This window comes from Oncorhynchus masou, chromosome 17 (assembly GCF_036934945.1).
Source record: "Oncorhynchus masou masou isolate Uvic2021 chromosome 17, UVic_Omas_1.1, whole genome shotgun sequence".
In the NCBI taxonomy this organism is placed as follows: domain Eukaryota; kingdom Metazoa; phylum Chordata; class Actinopteri; order Salmoniformes; family Salmonidae; genus Oncorhynchus; species Oncorhynchus masou.
In genome coordinates, this window is record NC_088228.1 from 13138806 (window position 1) to 13153185 (window position 14380).

The following is a 14380-nucleotide window of genomic DNA, read 5'->3' on the forward strand; positions in this document are numbered from 1 at the left end:
GTGTTTGTTCGTTTATTACACGTGACTGTTTGGCAGTAATTTTATCTGAATAAACGTGATAGATGACCTCACATATGAGCTTACCCTTGTGGTAGCCATGTATATGCAAATTTAGTCAACGTGTTGAGACATTAACGAAATTAATTCAGTGTCATTAGACCCCTTTCAATGGATACAAATTAAGGCAAACAGAACAAAACATATTTAAATTAAAAGCCAACAGAAAAGTGTGGGGACCTCATTTTTATTTATACAAAGACAGCAGCCCTTCTATTTCAGTGGGATGAAACGGGAAGAATGTGTAGCTCCGATACCGGGGCGACCGTGCTTGACTGGCTTGTAGGTGATAGAGAACTCCCCCAGGTAGTGGCCGCACATCTCAGGCTGGAGAGAGAAATGTAAAATTGTTAGTAAGGAGCAGGACAATCCTGTTACTTAGACAACTAGAATACACCTGTACCACAACTACTACAGTACATTGTGCACTGACAGCGTCAGACATAAAACTTTTAAGGCCAAGACTGATGCAGGACCAAAACATTTATGGACAACACAAAAATCTGTGACTGTTACCAAAGGCTTCAAAAATACAGTGAGGCAAATCAAGTAATAGGCAAGTGACATGCAGGTCAATGGATGCAAAATCCCTTGCAAAAAGTAAAATACAAAAAGTTATTTACAATCGTAATCTCGGGAGGTGCCATTGTGGTGTCTAGTAGGCTTGGACGGTATAACAGGGAATTTGGAAATAGCCATGGAAAGGCTTTTCCATACCGATTAAAACCATATTTGAAGTTTAATGAATTTGGATATTTGTCGTTACTTTTTAACTAGGAGATAAAGCAGATTGAGTTCGTCATTTCACCCGTCACATATTCACGATGAAGCATACTGGTAGTCCCCAGTAACATGGTGTTTGTTTACAAGCACAGTGACGAGACCGTAGCCTTCAGTCACTCACTGTTGTGCAGCACGCGCCAGGTGACCTAGTAATAGTATGGAATTCACAACTAAATATTTGCCAGCTAGATACACAACAATGCCAAAGGTATGTGGACATGTGTCAAAAAATCTCATTCCAAAATCACGGGCATTGATATGGACCAGGTCTCTCCTGGAAAAGAGATGTTATCTCAATGAGAAAAACCTGTATATGTAAAGGTACATTTTTGTTTTATGGAGATGGTACCCCCTTTGCTGATATAACAGCCTCCACTCTTCTGGAAAGGGACTTGCTGCAGGGACTTCCATTAAGCCACAAGAGCATTAGTGAGGTCGGGCACCGATGTTGGGCGATTAGGCCTGGCTTGCAGTCTGTGTTCCAATTCACCCCAAAATTGGGCTCTGTGCAGGCCAGTCAAGTTCTTCCACACCAATCTCAACAAACCATTTCTCTATGGACCTCGCTTTCTGCACAGGGGTATTGTCATGCTGAAACAGGAAAGGGCCTCCCCCAAAAAAGGCCTTCCTTGTGTGAGGCTGCTCGGCCATGGAAACCCATTTCATGAAGCTCCTAACAAATTGTTATTGTGCTGAAGTTGTTTCCAGGGGCAGTTTAGAACTTGGTAATGAGTGTTGCAACCGAGGACAAACCATTTTTACGCGCTACACGTTTCAGCACTTGGCGGTCTTTTTCTGTGAGCTTGTGGGTGCAGGTAGCCTAGTGGTTAGAGCGTTGGACTATTAACCGGAAGGTTGCAAGATCGAATCCCCAAATTGACAAGGTAAAAATCTGTTCTTCTACCCCTGAACAAGGCAGTTAACCCACAGTTCCTTGGCCTTCATTGAAAACAATAATTTGTTCTTAATAACCGACTTGCCTAGTTAAATAAATAAACCCACCACTTTGCGGCTGAGCCGTTGTTGCTCCTAGACGTTTCCACTTCATAATAACAGCACTTACAGTTGACTGGGGCAGCTCTAGCAGGGCAGAAAATAGACGAACTGACTTGTTGGATGACGGTGCCACGTTGAGTCACTGAGCTATTCTACTGCCAATGTCTGTCTATGGAGATTGCATGGCAGTGTGCTTGATTTTAAACACCTGTCTGAAACAGGTGTGGCTGAAATAGTTGAATCCAATAACTTGAAGGGGTGTCCACATACTTTTGGCCATAGTGTATCTTATTACTATTACATTAACTGTCTGAAATGTGCTAACTGCTATGCAGTTGTGCATTTGGTTTCGTTCTACCTGATTAGCTCTCGCAAAACCAAACTTATCTTGGTAACAGCAAAGAATCTCCTTTTGGATCAAAAGCCTTGCTGTCTAAAAATGTTTTGTTGAGTGCAGCAAACTGAGTAGTATTTTTTAGTTCCTTGTATAACTGAGCTGGGATGTCTGTACTGTAAATAGTTAATGTCAGAGACTATAAAATGTTCACAATGCACTCTTTAGCATTTAGCTAGCATTCAATATGGAATTTTACATTAACCTATTAGCACTGCTAACCTTTGGATTAGAGGCTCAGTGAGGTTAGACAGTTTCTATTTAACTAGGCAAGTCAGTTAAGAACAAATTCTTATTTACAATGCCAGACCAAACCTGGAAGACGCTGGGCCAAATTGTGCCCCGCCAGACCGCTGCCCCACCTGGAGCCCCCAAAATAATACCCCTTGTGTTCAGTGTTGGTATTACCAAATTTCCCAGGACAGCACAAGGTTGGTATGAAGGTATGGCAATCTGGAAACCGCCCAAGCCTACCCATAGATCTTTCCCATAACCTCACCTTGATTTCAACCTGGTTGAAGGTCTTTCCGTTGTACACTCCGACCATGGAGCCAACCATCTCAGGCAGGATGACCATGTCCCTAAGGTGAGTCTTCACCACCTCGGGCTTCTCCATGGGGGGAGCCTCCTTCTTGGCCTTACGCAGGCGCTTCAGGAGGGACTGCTGCTTGCGGCGAAGGCCACGGTTAAGTCTCCTCCTCTGGCGGGCGCAGTACAGCTGCATCAGCTGTTCACTGGAGGAGAGGCGGCATGATGCAGTCAGACATACTTTCAGATTAACATTCAGCATCGGGTCCAAATAGCAGACATCTACAGGGAAGTTAATTAAACATTGAAATCCAGACTGTACCAAAATAGCCTCTAGAATTTCACATATTTAGTCATAGTCCAAGTAATTATGTAACGATATGTATTTTATTACATGCGAAATTGAGAAAACGAATGAAAATGGAACACAGCATGCCAGTTGCCATAATAATGTACCCAACTTTCGAAAGAGAGAACGCCACTGTCAGACCTCACCCTTCTGCAAGATGGGGTTCATCTAGCATTGTTATGATGGTTACACTCAGAAAGGGCTGAGCTTTCACCGAAATACCACAATGCAAACAGCAATATTGCCAAATGTAGTGGCGCATTTACTAGATGAATTGATTTACTCACTAGGACATGTCCAGAAGCTGGTCCAGGTCCACACCTCTGTAGGTGAACTTCCTGAAGGTACGCTTCTTCTTGATCTCGACATCCGCCTAGAGAAATCATGCAAACTACTTTAACACAGTGGATATTGACGGCCAACAAAAATGAGTGTTAAAACGAGACGTTCATTAGGAATATAATTAATAATAGTTATAGCCACTATGTGTTAGTAGAGTGCTGTCGTGCTTACTTCGGAATCCCCTGTGATATGCAACTTTTCAGGGAAGTTAGGAACCAATATACACAGGAAGCTAGGAAAGCCAAGGCTAGGTTTTTGAAACAGAAATGTGCATCCTGTAGCACTAACTCAAAAAAGTTCTGGGACACTAAAGTCCATAGAGAATAAGAACAACTCCCCCCAGCTGCCCACTGCACTGAGGCTGGGACTGTCACCACCGATAAATCCACTATAATTGAGAATTTTTATAAGGATTTTTCTACGGCTACCCCTACCTCAGTCAACTGCCCTGCACCACCCACAGCAACTCGCCCAAGCCTCCCCATTTCTCCTTTACCCAAATCCAGATAGCTGATGTTTTGAAAAAGCTGCAAAATCAGGACCCCTACAAATCAGCCAGGCTAAACAATCTGGACCCTCTCTAAAATTATCTCCCGAAATTGTTGAAACCCCTATTACTAGCCTGTTCAACCTCTCTTCGTATCGTCTGAGGTTCCCAAAGATTGGAAAGCTGCCGCGAGCTGCCGGAAAGCTGTCTCCCCCTCTTCAAAGGGGGAGACACTCTAGACCCAAACTGCTACAGACCTATATCTATTCTATACTGCCTCTCTAAGGTCTTCGAAAGCCAGGTTAAACAGATCAAATCAAATTTATTTATATAGCCCTTCGTACATCAGCTGATATCCCAAAGTGCTGTACAGAAACCCAGCCTAAAACCCCAAACAGCAAGCAATGCAGGTGTAGAAGCACGGTGGTTAGGAAAAACTCCCTAGAAAGGCCAAAACCTAGGAAGAAACCAGGCTATGTGGGGTGGCCAGTCCTCTTCTGGCTGTGCCGGGTAGAGATTATAACAGAACATGGCCAAGATGTTCAAATGTTCATAAATGACCAGCATGGTTGAATAATAATAAGGTAGAACAGTTGACTCTCTTCTTGGTATACATCAATGATGTTGCTCTTGCTGCTGGTGATTCTCTGATCCACCTCTACGTAGACGACACCATTCTGTATACCTCTGGCCCTTCTTTGGACACTGTTAACTAACCTCCAGACGAGCTTCAATGCCACACAACTCTCCTTCCGTGGCCCCCAACTGCTCTTCAATGCAAGTCAAACTAAATGCACGCTCTTCAACCGATCGCCGCCCGCACCTGCCCGCCCGACCAGCATCACTACCCTGGACAGTTCTGACTTAGAATATGTGGACAACTACAAATACCTAGGTGTCTGGCTAGACTGTAAACTCTCCTTCCAGACTCACATTAAGCATCTCCAATCCAAAATTGAATCTAGAATCAGCTTCCTATTTCACAACAAAGCATCCTTCACTCATGCTGCCAAACATACCCTCGTAAAACTGACCTTCCTACCGATCCTGGACTTCGGCGATGTCATTTACAAAATAGCCTCTAACACGCTACTCAACAAATTGGATGCAGTCTATCACAGTGCCATCCGTTTTGTCACCAAAGCCCCATATACTACCCACCACTGCGACCTGTACTCTCGTTGGCCCCCAGGTCATCTACAAGTCTATGCTAGGTAAAGCTCCGCCTTATCTCAGCTCACTGGTCACCATAGCAGCACCCACTCGTAGCATGCGCTCCAGCAGGTATATCTCACAGGTCATTCCCCAAAAGCCAATTCCTCCTTTGGCCGCCTTTCCTTACAGCTCTCTGCTGCCAATGACTGGAACGAACTGCAAAAATCACTGAAACTGGACTCGTATCTCCCGTACTAGCTTTAAGCACCAGCTGTCAGAGCTTCTCACAGATCACTGCACCTGTACATAGCCCATCATCTATGAATCTCTACTTGCACATTCATCTTCTGCACATCTATCACCCCAGTGTTTAATTGGTATATTGTAATTAGCCACCACGGCCTATTTATTGCCTTACCTCCCTTATCTTACCTCATTGAAACACACAGTATATAGACTTTTTATTTATTATTGACTGTATGTTTGTTTAATCCGAGGGTAACTCTGTGTTGTATGTGTCGAACTGCTGTGCTTTATCTTGGCCAGGTCGCGGTTGTAAATGAGAACTTGTTCTCAACTAACCCACCTGGTTAAATAATTAAAAATGTCTCTAAATGACTAAACCTGACTCGGTAAATAAACAGAAAGCTAGCATTAGCACTGCAGGCAATCGTATGAGCTTAACATGCATCCCAAGCTTTGTGGTAGCGTCAATAATGTTTCATCCTAAAATTCACCAATGTATCAATTGATACGTAGTGATGCATTGCACTGTATGGTTTAATAAATCAAATGTATTATAACTTAGCTGAGATGGACATAGATGGTCAAATGCAGGTTCTTGTAAAATTGGGGCCCTACCATTTTGCCTGATGTTCCGGTGAAAAGAATGTTCCGAAGTCTCGTTTGTGCTAATATCGCGCGACTCGTAGAGACATCCGGCTATCTATTTCCGGCCAGGCAAAATATTTGTATATTTCACTGGACCGGTAGGTGGAGGTATTGTACAATAACTTTAATCTTCATCAAACATCAAACAGTGCAACTTCCATTCAAGTTGAAGTCACTCACCATAGTCGGGATACTTCTATAGGAGATATCCAAATGAAAACAAACAGCTAAACAATTTGTGTCATCTTTCTTTACAGCTGTCACACAAAAATATATCTAACATGGAATAACACAAAGGCAGGTGGTAAGAGAAAACACATTATATTAAAAGACACCCAGCCCACCACACCTGATAATGTTCATACACAGTACAATGTTATCCTGATTATGTGCCGTATAAAGTCATTCACCATCTATAAATAAACCATGTAGAAAGAGGTCCTGATTTCAGTACCAGATCTTAATTTTCTTCTCACGCGTGATCTCCTTCTGAAACTGCAAAGTGCCATACAACAGAGCTTCTGCTGTGGGTGGACAACCTAGAAACAAACATGTGCAAGAACAAGACATGTAATACCCGTATGTCTGTATGAAAATTGCTAAGAAATTCTATGTGATGTCAACCCACCTTACCTGGTACCAGAGGAGGCTGGTGGGAGGAGCTATAGGAGGATGGGTTCATTGTAATGGCTGGAATCTAGATGATTCTGTGCTTCCAACTTTGTGGCAAGTTTGGGGAAGGCCCTTACCTGTTTCAGCATGACAATGCCCCTCGGGCACAAAGCGAGGTCCATACAGAAATGGTTTGTTGAGATCGGTGTGGAAGAACTTGACTGACCTGCACAGAGCCCTTACCTAAACCCCATGAAACGAATTGGAAGCATGCTCGTGGCTGAATGGAAGCAAGTCCCCACAGCAATGTTCCAACATCTAATGGAAAGCCTTCCCAGAAAAGTGGAGGCTGTTATAGCAGCAAAGGTTGGACAAACTCCACATTAATGCCCATGATTTTGGAATGAGATGTTTGTCTAACAGGTGTCCACATACACTAAATTCCCAAAAGTACTTCTCTATTCCATCAGTGACCCAATTGACTCAAAATCCCATGCCGACTACACTGCATTTTTCACATACCATGCAATTAGTATGTTAGGCTATGGAACGCAGACATTGTTTATGTCCTAATTAAAGCCACATGATCTAATGATCGTAGCCTAAGTTATGATAACCATGTAACTAATGAGACACTCTATAATTGTAACATCAGGCTAGTTTGTATACAATGTATGTCTTTATTCACACATATTTCCCCAACTTCCATAAATGTTTATTTATAATGAAAATATGGATTGAAAGGAAAGCCCAAAGAATATATATAAAACCAAAAAGGTAGTTAGAGCAAATTTCCCTTCAGAGTCGGTACAAAACACTTAACAAAAACTATATATAAATAATCACATTGAATGACAGAGTTCAAAATCGAAAATATGTTTGATCCTCTTATCAGTGAATCCATTAAAACATTATACAATGAAGAAAATTGACAAAATGAGTCCAGTATTCAGCTTGGAATGTTGAAAGCCTGAATGTTTTTTCCCCAAGATACTCCAAGCCAAAGAAAACAACCTTGGCTCCAGTTGCTCTGGTTATGCAAACAAAGGAAATAGTTCCTCCAAAGAAAGTATACAGTTGGCATACATGAAAAACGTGGACGGTGGTTTGTTTCGAAGGTCCAAACAGATACATCTTGTTGACTTTTAGATTACCAAGTAAAAATACTGAATGGATACAAATAATTACCACAAATTCACATCAATTATGGTAATATAAAATGTATATAGGTTACATTAACAATATGACCTTTGGTACAAGGATAGGTAAATTACAATTATGGAACAGTCCATTTTTGAACTGGGGATTTGTAATAATTGAATTCTATTGGGTCCTTTCAAAGATGGATTCCAGGCAATATTTGCCTGAAGATAATAAAAATTGGCATAAACATTTAAATGTACCAATGGCAAACAGTTGTTGAGGGGGAAACTGGCAAGAGGGCTTTGGTACTTTACTAAAAGCTAATCATTGGGATATAAAAGCTAATCACAGCCCAGACAACAGTACTGGCTTTAGTGGTTACACTTTAAAAACACATAAGCATAGCCATTTCAACAGGAATATAAAAACCTACTAATGCATAGTACATGTGAGATATGTCTAACATTGGTCCTAACCGGTGCTTAAATGTGGGCAAGAGGGCACTATTGTCCAATACCAAAAGGAGATCAACCAAAAGGCGGAAAATTCTATGTAACAAATAACTTTGAAAAAGCCTTTCTTGATGTTTCTTCTGTTTTCAACCAGCACACCCCCCTTTTAATAATCTGTCCCCTCTTGCTGGTACACCGGCACCGCTTCATCTTTGAATTCTTGGTAACCCTCGTCTTGGTAGTCAGGGACATATTCGGCTCCGGCCCCATTCTGCTCCTCCTCGTTCTTGGGGCAGTACTTGGCGTTGTAGATCTGACGACCCAGGCCAAAGTTCTGCCCGCTCTGATTGGCACCTGCATTGGAGCCCATCTGCAGTGACATGGTGCTGTTGTCACATTTGTCTGTGCCCAGCTTCTGGTCATAGATGGCACGGCGGGTTCCTGGAGCTGTCATGCCAGCCTGCGGAGAGGAAGATAACTAATTCATATGTAGCAGTGAATTAAAATAAGCAAGAATCCGTTAGTAAAAGCCAAAGTTTACTAGTGCAGTTATGTCCCTCATTGACAATATTGATACCTTGATTGAGTTAAGACATGGTGAAATTAATGAGAACTTGCATTTGCTTTTCTACACATGGACTTCTACCTGACTGGCCCCCTTGTTGGTACCCATTTGCAGACTGATGGTGGAGTTGTCCATGGGGGGCAGGATGTGAGCCTTGGGATCGTAGAGGTGCCTCCTGGTGCCGTATGCATTCATGCCCGCCTGGCTGGCACACTTATTCGTCCCCATCTGCAGAGAGAGACAGATATCAGTTATAAAAGGAAAACAGCAAAGGATGAATGGAAAATTACAACCCCCCTTTAGATGGAGACTTTCAGACAGACAGAATGCCTGAGTAGATATCAAATCAACAATATTGTTCTTGGCTGAAATAGAAGTCATGCCAAAGGGCATAGTAAAGTTAGGAATAATTGATGTAACCCTACATTCAATAAGAAGTATCCAAAACAAATAGAAGTTATGAAAAGCTTAAATAAAATATGAGTTTTATAAGAACAATAGCATGGATGCCAGTCTGTCTCTGCCTTAGCCTGTTATAAAAGGCTGTGAGCAATATGTATTGGTTAGCTTTGCTACGGATGTCTTTTTGTTTGGCAAGACGGCAACAGAGCTGGCAACAGCAAAAAGAACAACATGTTCTTCAGTGGTATCACTGTCAACACATTCCCTCTTGCCTGCAGTCCAATGACACACTGTCCGGCCTTCATCTTCTCCTCGTCGAATAGCCTCTCCTGTTTGTCTGCGTACTTCACCCCAATGTCCACTCGGGACTGGCAGCCCTTGGTCTTGGCCTGCAGGGGAAAGTGTACAGAAATCCAGTCACTGTTGGATGCCCCAAGATTTTACTGGACACAATTCTATGAGCTTATTCAGGAGGGGGCTGTATTTACATCCCGCTTCTGACACCATATGTGGATGAAGACGAGACACCATTATTTTAGCGTCTGGAACATTTGAATTTTTTAAATTTTACCTTTATTTAACCAGGCAAGTCAGTTAAGAACAAATTCTTATTTTCAATGACGGCCTAAGAACAACTGCCTGTTCAGGGGCAGAACGACAGATAAGTACCTTGTCAGCTCGGGGGTTTGAACTTCCTAGTCCAACTCTCTAACCACTAGGCTACCCTGCCGTCCCAGCTACCCTACCCTGACATGCAGTAATGCTCTGTTCAACAAAGTCAAGCAATTTATGCAAGTGGCAATTACACAGTTCAAATACAGAAGATTCTCATAAGGGATGCAACCATAAAAATGAGTTTGACAAGTTTTACCGTGCCGGCGAGAGACAGAAGTGTGCTCTGGACCTGGGTCATGTTCCCACTCTCAAACAGGTCGTTGGCCTCAAAGATATCATGGGGCTTCAGGCCGTACATTTGGATAGATTTGATGAAGTTGGTGATGTTCTCCAGCTAGAACCAGACGAGTGCATAAGAAGAAAAGATGAGTAAAGAGCTTCTCAATAATTGCATGAAGGTAGATTTTAGGAAGTCACACCTATAACGAGGCCATCACAAGCCATTGAGCAAAAAGGATCCCTCTAGCACACTGAGGTCTCACTATATTTCAGATTCTAACCCAAATTCTATTTCAGTAAACTCACTGGTCCAGAGTTGCACCTCTAATAATAACAATCTACCTCTGCTTTTAAGCTAGTAAAAAAACAGGCTTGGTCAGCACAACAGCTCAGATATATTCTCTAACTGGAAAACCAGCTGGTAAAGTACAGTTCAAGTCTGTTCACGTAGAGAGAACAATCCAAGCAGCTCACCTGATGCCAGTTCATGGTGGACGAGTTGATCTTTTTCACAGAGCCAGGTTGAAGTTTGTTGATCAGTCTAGGGGAGGAAGAGAGTTTGCTTACTTAGACTGCAGCACTTCATAGGCAACAGAAGGAATCAGAGGAGAAAAGGGTCTATATTGCAGTAAAACCCACAGCAAGGAGGACAGACAGGACATATGTAATGGATTGTATGATTTGATGTATAATGTTGTAGCTAGCAGAACGTTTATGAGTGATGTCTTTGGTTGAATGCATTGGCTGGTGCCATAAAATGTGTAGCTTTATGGGTCAATAAAGCCACATTGTACATAGGGACGTGATGACGGATCCTGGCCCTATTCAGAAACATACTTGCACAAGATGACGCCATTTTTCAGGCCTTTCTGGAAGTCTTCCCCGATGTCACATCCGGTCGTATCCTCGATCCAGACCTTTAGCTCCTCCTCTCGCTGAGGGTCGTACTTTCCAGCAATCTGGGGAAGGTCAAAAGTTAATTATAGGAGACCTTTATAACTTGGAAAAAAATTGCACAACATGTAGGTTACACTTTATTTTACAGTAATGTTTCCACTGGTATTTAGGAGAAAACTTTCCAATGGGTACTTCAAATAGTTACCAATTGTGTAGAATTATCTGGTACCTAATGGTGGCCATTGCTTCTTGTTTGAATGAATCCCAAAGAAACAAAGTAGTAATTCATAGATTATTACAGTGTAATAACTATTTTACCAGGTAATTCCCGTATTTAAAAAAGTGCTACTAACGTATGTGCGGAAGTACTCATCATCAATTGATGACTTGGTAGTGGGCGTTTGCATTTCCAGAACCACAGCAGAAATAAAGAATATTATGGTTTGTGCGTGTTAAAATTCTCTCTCAAGAGTTTATTATGGGCGGCCCCAAAACCATGATTCACAGTGTCAACCAATTGGGATAACTTTGTGTGTTATTCTTGCTGTTTAACAGCCCTTACAGAGCCAACACTGACATTAACTCAAACACAAAACGCGCACGCATCCTGTTCGGTTAAAACCACCTAAATCTCCTTGAAGCACAGGAAGGCAGCTGCATGGTATAGGGGAGAGTTAAACTATGCAATTTGACGCTGCATTCCTTGTTGAGAGGGTGTTTAAACTGTTATCCTGATTTGTAAATACTTTGGTTGAGTAAATAATCAAAGTGTGAAGATGGAAACTGGCACTAAAAACAACGTTTAGAAAACGTCATATATCTGTAGTGTTGATCTTACTATGAAAATGCTACTACAAATAGAAATGCAAAAACACTGCAATGTTTGTACAGAAAGTTACAGAAAGTATTTTTCAAAAGGTCTATATCTCGCAACAATGCATTTTGAGGTTGAAGTTACAAATACATACCAAAGAATAGTAAGACTGAGGAATAGGGTCAAAATATTCTCCACAAATTTCCCTCCGCGGCTAAAATGTGAAGCGGAACTTTAAGTACAACCGAATAAAGGACTTTCTGGGCAAACCGGTCCTGTCATTATATATTTGCTTCATTTGATTATCCCCCAATTATAACAACATTGACTGCTTTAATTGCCCACAGGACATTTGAAAGATGTAATTTCAAGAGGCATGGTGAACTCAAGGAATTCATTCCGCGGCACAATTTAGATCATGGGGAATGAGACTGTTAGTTGAAGGAGTTTAAATCAAATGGATTAAACATGGGCCACTATTACGTTCTCAAAAAACACATTTGATAGTCTTGTCTAGTGGATCAGTTCCAACGTCTGGGTTAACCATAATTTCACCTACCATCTAGAATTGTTAAGGGGCCTAGTCAAGGAGGAAAAACTCCTTGAATAACAACACTTCAATACTTCACATTGCATTGCTACATCATTAACGGCAGGAAATACCAGAGACAATGGACATCATTCATTGGTATGAGAGGAAACCACCAGCTTTACATCCACTTGGCTACCCGTACACTGTTCTGAGGACCACTGGAAAACCCTCGCCAATATAAGGACTCAGCCAAGGAATGCAAACAATAAATCACCTGGTGGTAAAAGACACATTGCTTGGTCTCAGACACAGAAGAACACAATGCACATGCATCTGCTATGTGTAATCTGCAGTTAAATGGATCAGGGTAGTAACATGGGGACCTGAGTATTCCTTTGTATAACATAACTTGGAACATGATGGGTAAAGTTAGTTGTTTATGAAAGATAAACAAAAATAATATTATAGTCATTATTCTCTATTTACATAAGTGAAGAGCCAGGTTGGTGAACTTTGCAAAGCATTTCAATTTAATTTATCCCATTACACTGTAAAAGTGTACCACACGATTACAAAAAAATAAATAAGTACAGGAACACAAACGCTCTAAATCGTCACTGTAAATTTGTGATAAAACAGTTATATTTGGCCCGAGGGATACAGTAGTAGGTTAACTCCTGGTTGTGCCACCCACACTGTCATTGATGTTTTGGATGAAGGGCATTTGCAGATAAACTTAATCTAAGATCACTTAATTGGTCAAGTACACACAAGGTCCAACCGATTTGGTAGAAGCAAACCTCCGGTTGCCTGCTCACTTCCCGACAAATTTTTCCAGTCGGACCGGGATTCGAACTGGCAACCCTCCGGGTTGCTAGCTCGCCTCTCTAACAGCTATACTACCGGTCACCAGAAAACACTGGCACTGTCTCCTGTCAACGTTTACTTTTGAAAGTGCACATGTTCAAAAAGAGAACATATTTCTATTTGGATTGTTTTGCGATGCCAATTGTCATATTACGCACGTAAGCGCACTGCGCACTACAATAGCCATTCACCAAGGCCCCAATCCACCACAGCGCAGGATGTAGCAGTTGTTCTCGTGATAGGACTGTGTGACCTCTGGATGGGTGACAAACTCAGGGACATGGATGGATGGATGGATGCATGAAAGACCTACAGTGTTGTACTGACCAGTTTCTCTATGTAATGGGACAGTATAGGGATTTTTAACTTACCACAAGAAAATATACATTGCCAACACGGGCAACGCCCATGCCTTTTTAAGCGCTTCCCAAAAGTAAACCAACTACTTAAAACAAACTAAAGTTTTTTTTAAATTAGCATTTTGTCATATTAATGAACAGTGTTATCAAACATATGTGCTTAGCCGGTAAAACTTGTAATTTGATAAAAGTTTCCCGCTTTATTTAGGTCATTCCAAAAGTATAGTAGCTTTGCCCGTTCCACCTAATTATCTTTACACTCAGCCTATGTAGCCTAAAAGACCTAGGCATACACATTTTTCAATAAATAAATCAAGTTTTCCGTAATAAACCTCACTAACGCTATAGGCTACTACCATAAGGCAAATGATTCATTCGCACTTTACTCCCTTCCGTGAACACTTACCTTGCTTTTGACTTCTGCAGAAAACCCATAAGCAGGACCTCTGTTAAATGATGAGCCAGACATTATTATAAACGAGTTCCTTTGTTTTTCGTATAGATACTTTGTATCAGTTTCTTTGTGCAAATACTTTTATTTTCGTTTCTCTTCCAGTTAAACTCCGGAGTGAACTAAACACTTCCTTTCTTTTTTCTTGCAACCAATAAAAATGCTTACACGAACTTGTACGCTTCGTTAATCGATTTTAGGCTCCACCTTCCCCTTTCTGAGTCTAGGTAGTGACTCGTGATTGATATCAAAAAGTCCTTATATGGAAGGAAAGTCCCACATTCCTGAATGGTGGGAGTATCCTATGGTCCAACCAGCAGTCATGGAGTCTTGAATCACCGTCGGGAAAAGTTTGAGAAGAGGAACTACCAAAACGAGCTACTGAATGACGTAATGATACTACTCTTGAG

General features: G+C 41.7%; 2 protein-coding genes and 1 non-coding gene across 3 annotated transcripts; all 3 read right to left on the minus strand.

Annotated features, from left to right (window-relative positions):
- Positions 1-228: 228 nt before the first annotated feature.
- On the minus strand, positions 229-6043 carry LOC135558519 (small ribosomal subunit protein uS19). Its single transcript, XM_064992380.1, has 4 exons — positions 5953-6043; positions 3395-3480; positions 2730-2964; positions 229-384 (listed from the first exon to the last, which is right to left on the minus strand). The coding sequence occupies exons 1-4, from the start codon at positions 5953-5955 to the stop codon at positions 271-273; spliced, it is 438 nt and encodes a 145-aa protein (XP_064848452.1). The 5' UTR covers positions 5956-6043; the 3' UTR covers positions 229-270.
- LOC135559100 (small nucleolar RNA SNORA35) lies at positions 3207-3339 on the minus strand. The gene has a single exon (XR_010458442.1). It is a non-coding gene; the product is annotated as a small nucleolar RNA SNORA35 (small nucleolar RNA).
- A 1208-nt stretch (positions 6044-7251) lies between the features above and the next one.
- Positions 7252-14136, minus strand: LOC135558522 (calponin-2-like). Its single transcript, XM_064992381.1, has 7 exons — positions 13926-14136; positions 10888-11009; positions 10525-10591; positions 10028-10165; positions 9429-9545; positions 8836-8982; positions 7252-8649 (listed from the first exon to the last, which is right to left on the minus strand). The coding sequence occupies exons 1-7, from the start codon at positions 13986-13988 to the stop codon at positions 8356-8358; spliced, it is 948 nt and encodes a 315-aa protein (XP_064848453.1). The 5' UTR covers positions 13989-14136; the 3' UTR covers positions 7252-8355.
- Between the last annotated feature and the right edge of the window lie 244 nt (positions 14137-14380).

Coding starts and splice junctions, on each gene's coding strand:
- LOC135558519 (XM_064992380.1), bottom strand. Junction 2,965..3,394: donor CAGCTTCTGGACATGTCCTA/GTGAGTAAATCA, acceptor CCTCTCCTCCAG/TGAACAGCTGATGCAGCTGT. Junction 385..2,729: donor TCAACCAGGTTGAAATCAAG/GTGAGGTTATGG, acceptor TTCTCTCTCCAG/CCTGAGATGTGCGGCCACTA.
- LOC135558522 (XM_064992381.1), bottom strand. CDS start 13,988: ATGTCTGGCTCATCATTTAACAGAGGTCCTGCTTATGGGTTTTCTGCA. Junction 10,592..10,887: donor AATGGCGTCATCTTGTGCAA/GTATGTTTCTGA, acceptor TTCCTCCCCTAG/ACTGATCAACAAACTTCAAC. Junction 8,983..9,428: donor AGTGTGTCATTGGACTGCAG/GCAAGAGGGAAT, acceptor CTCTCTCTGCAG/ATGGGGACGAATAAGTGTGC.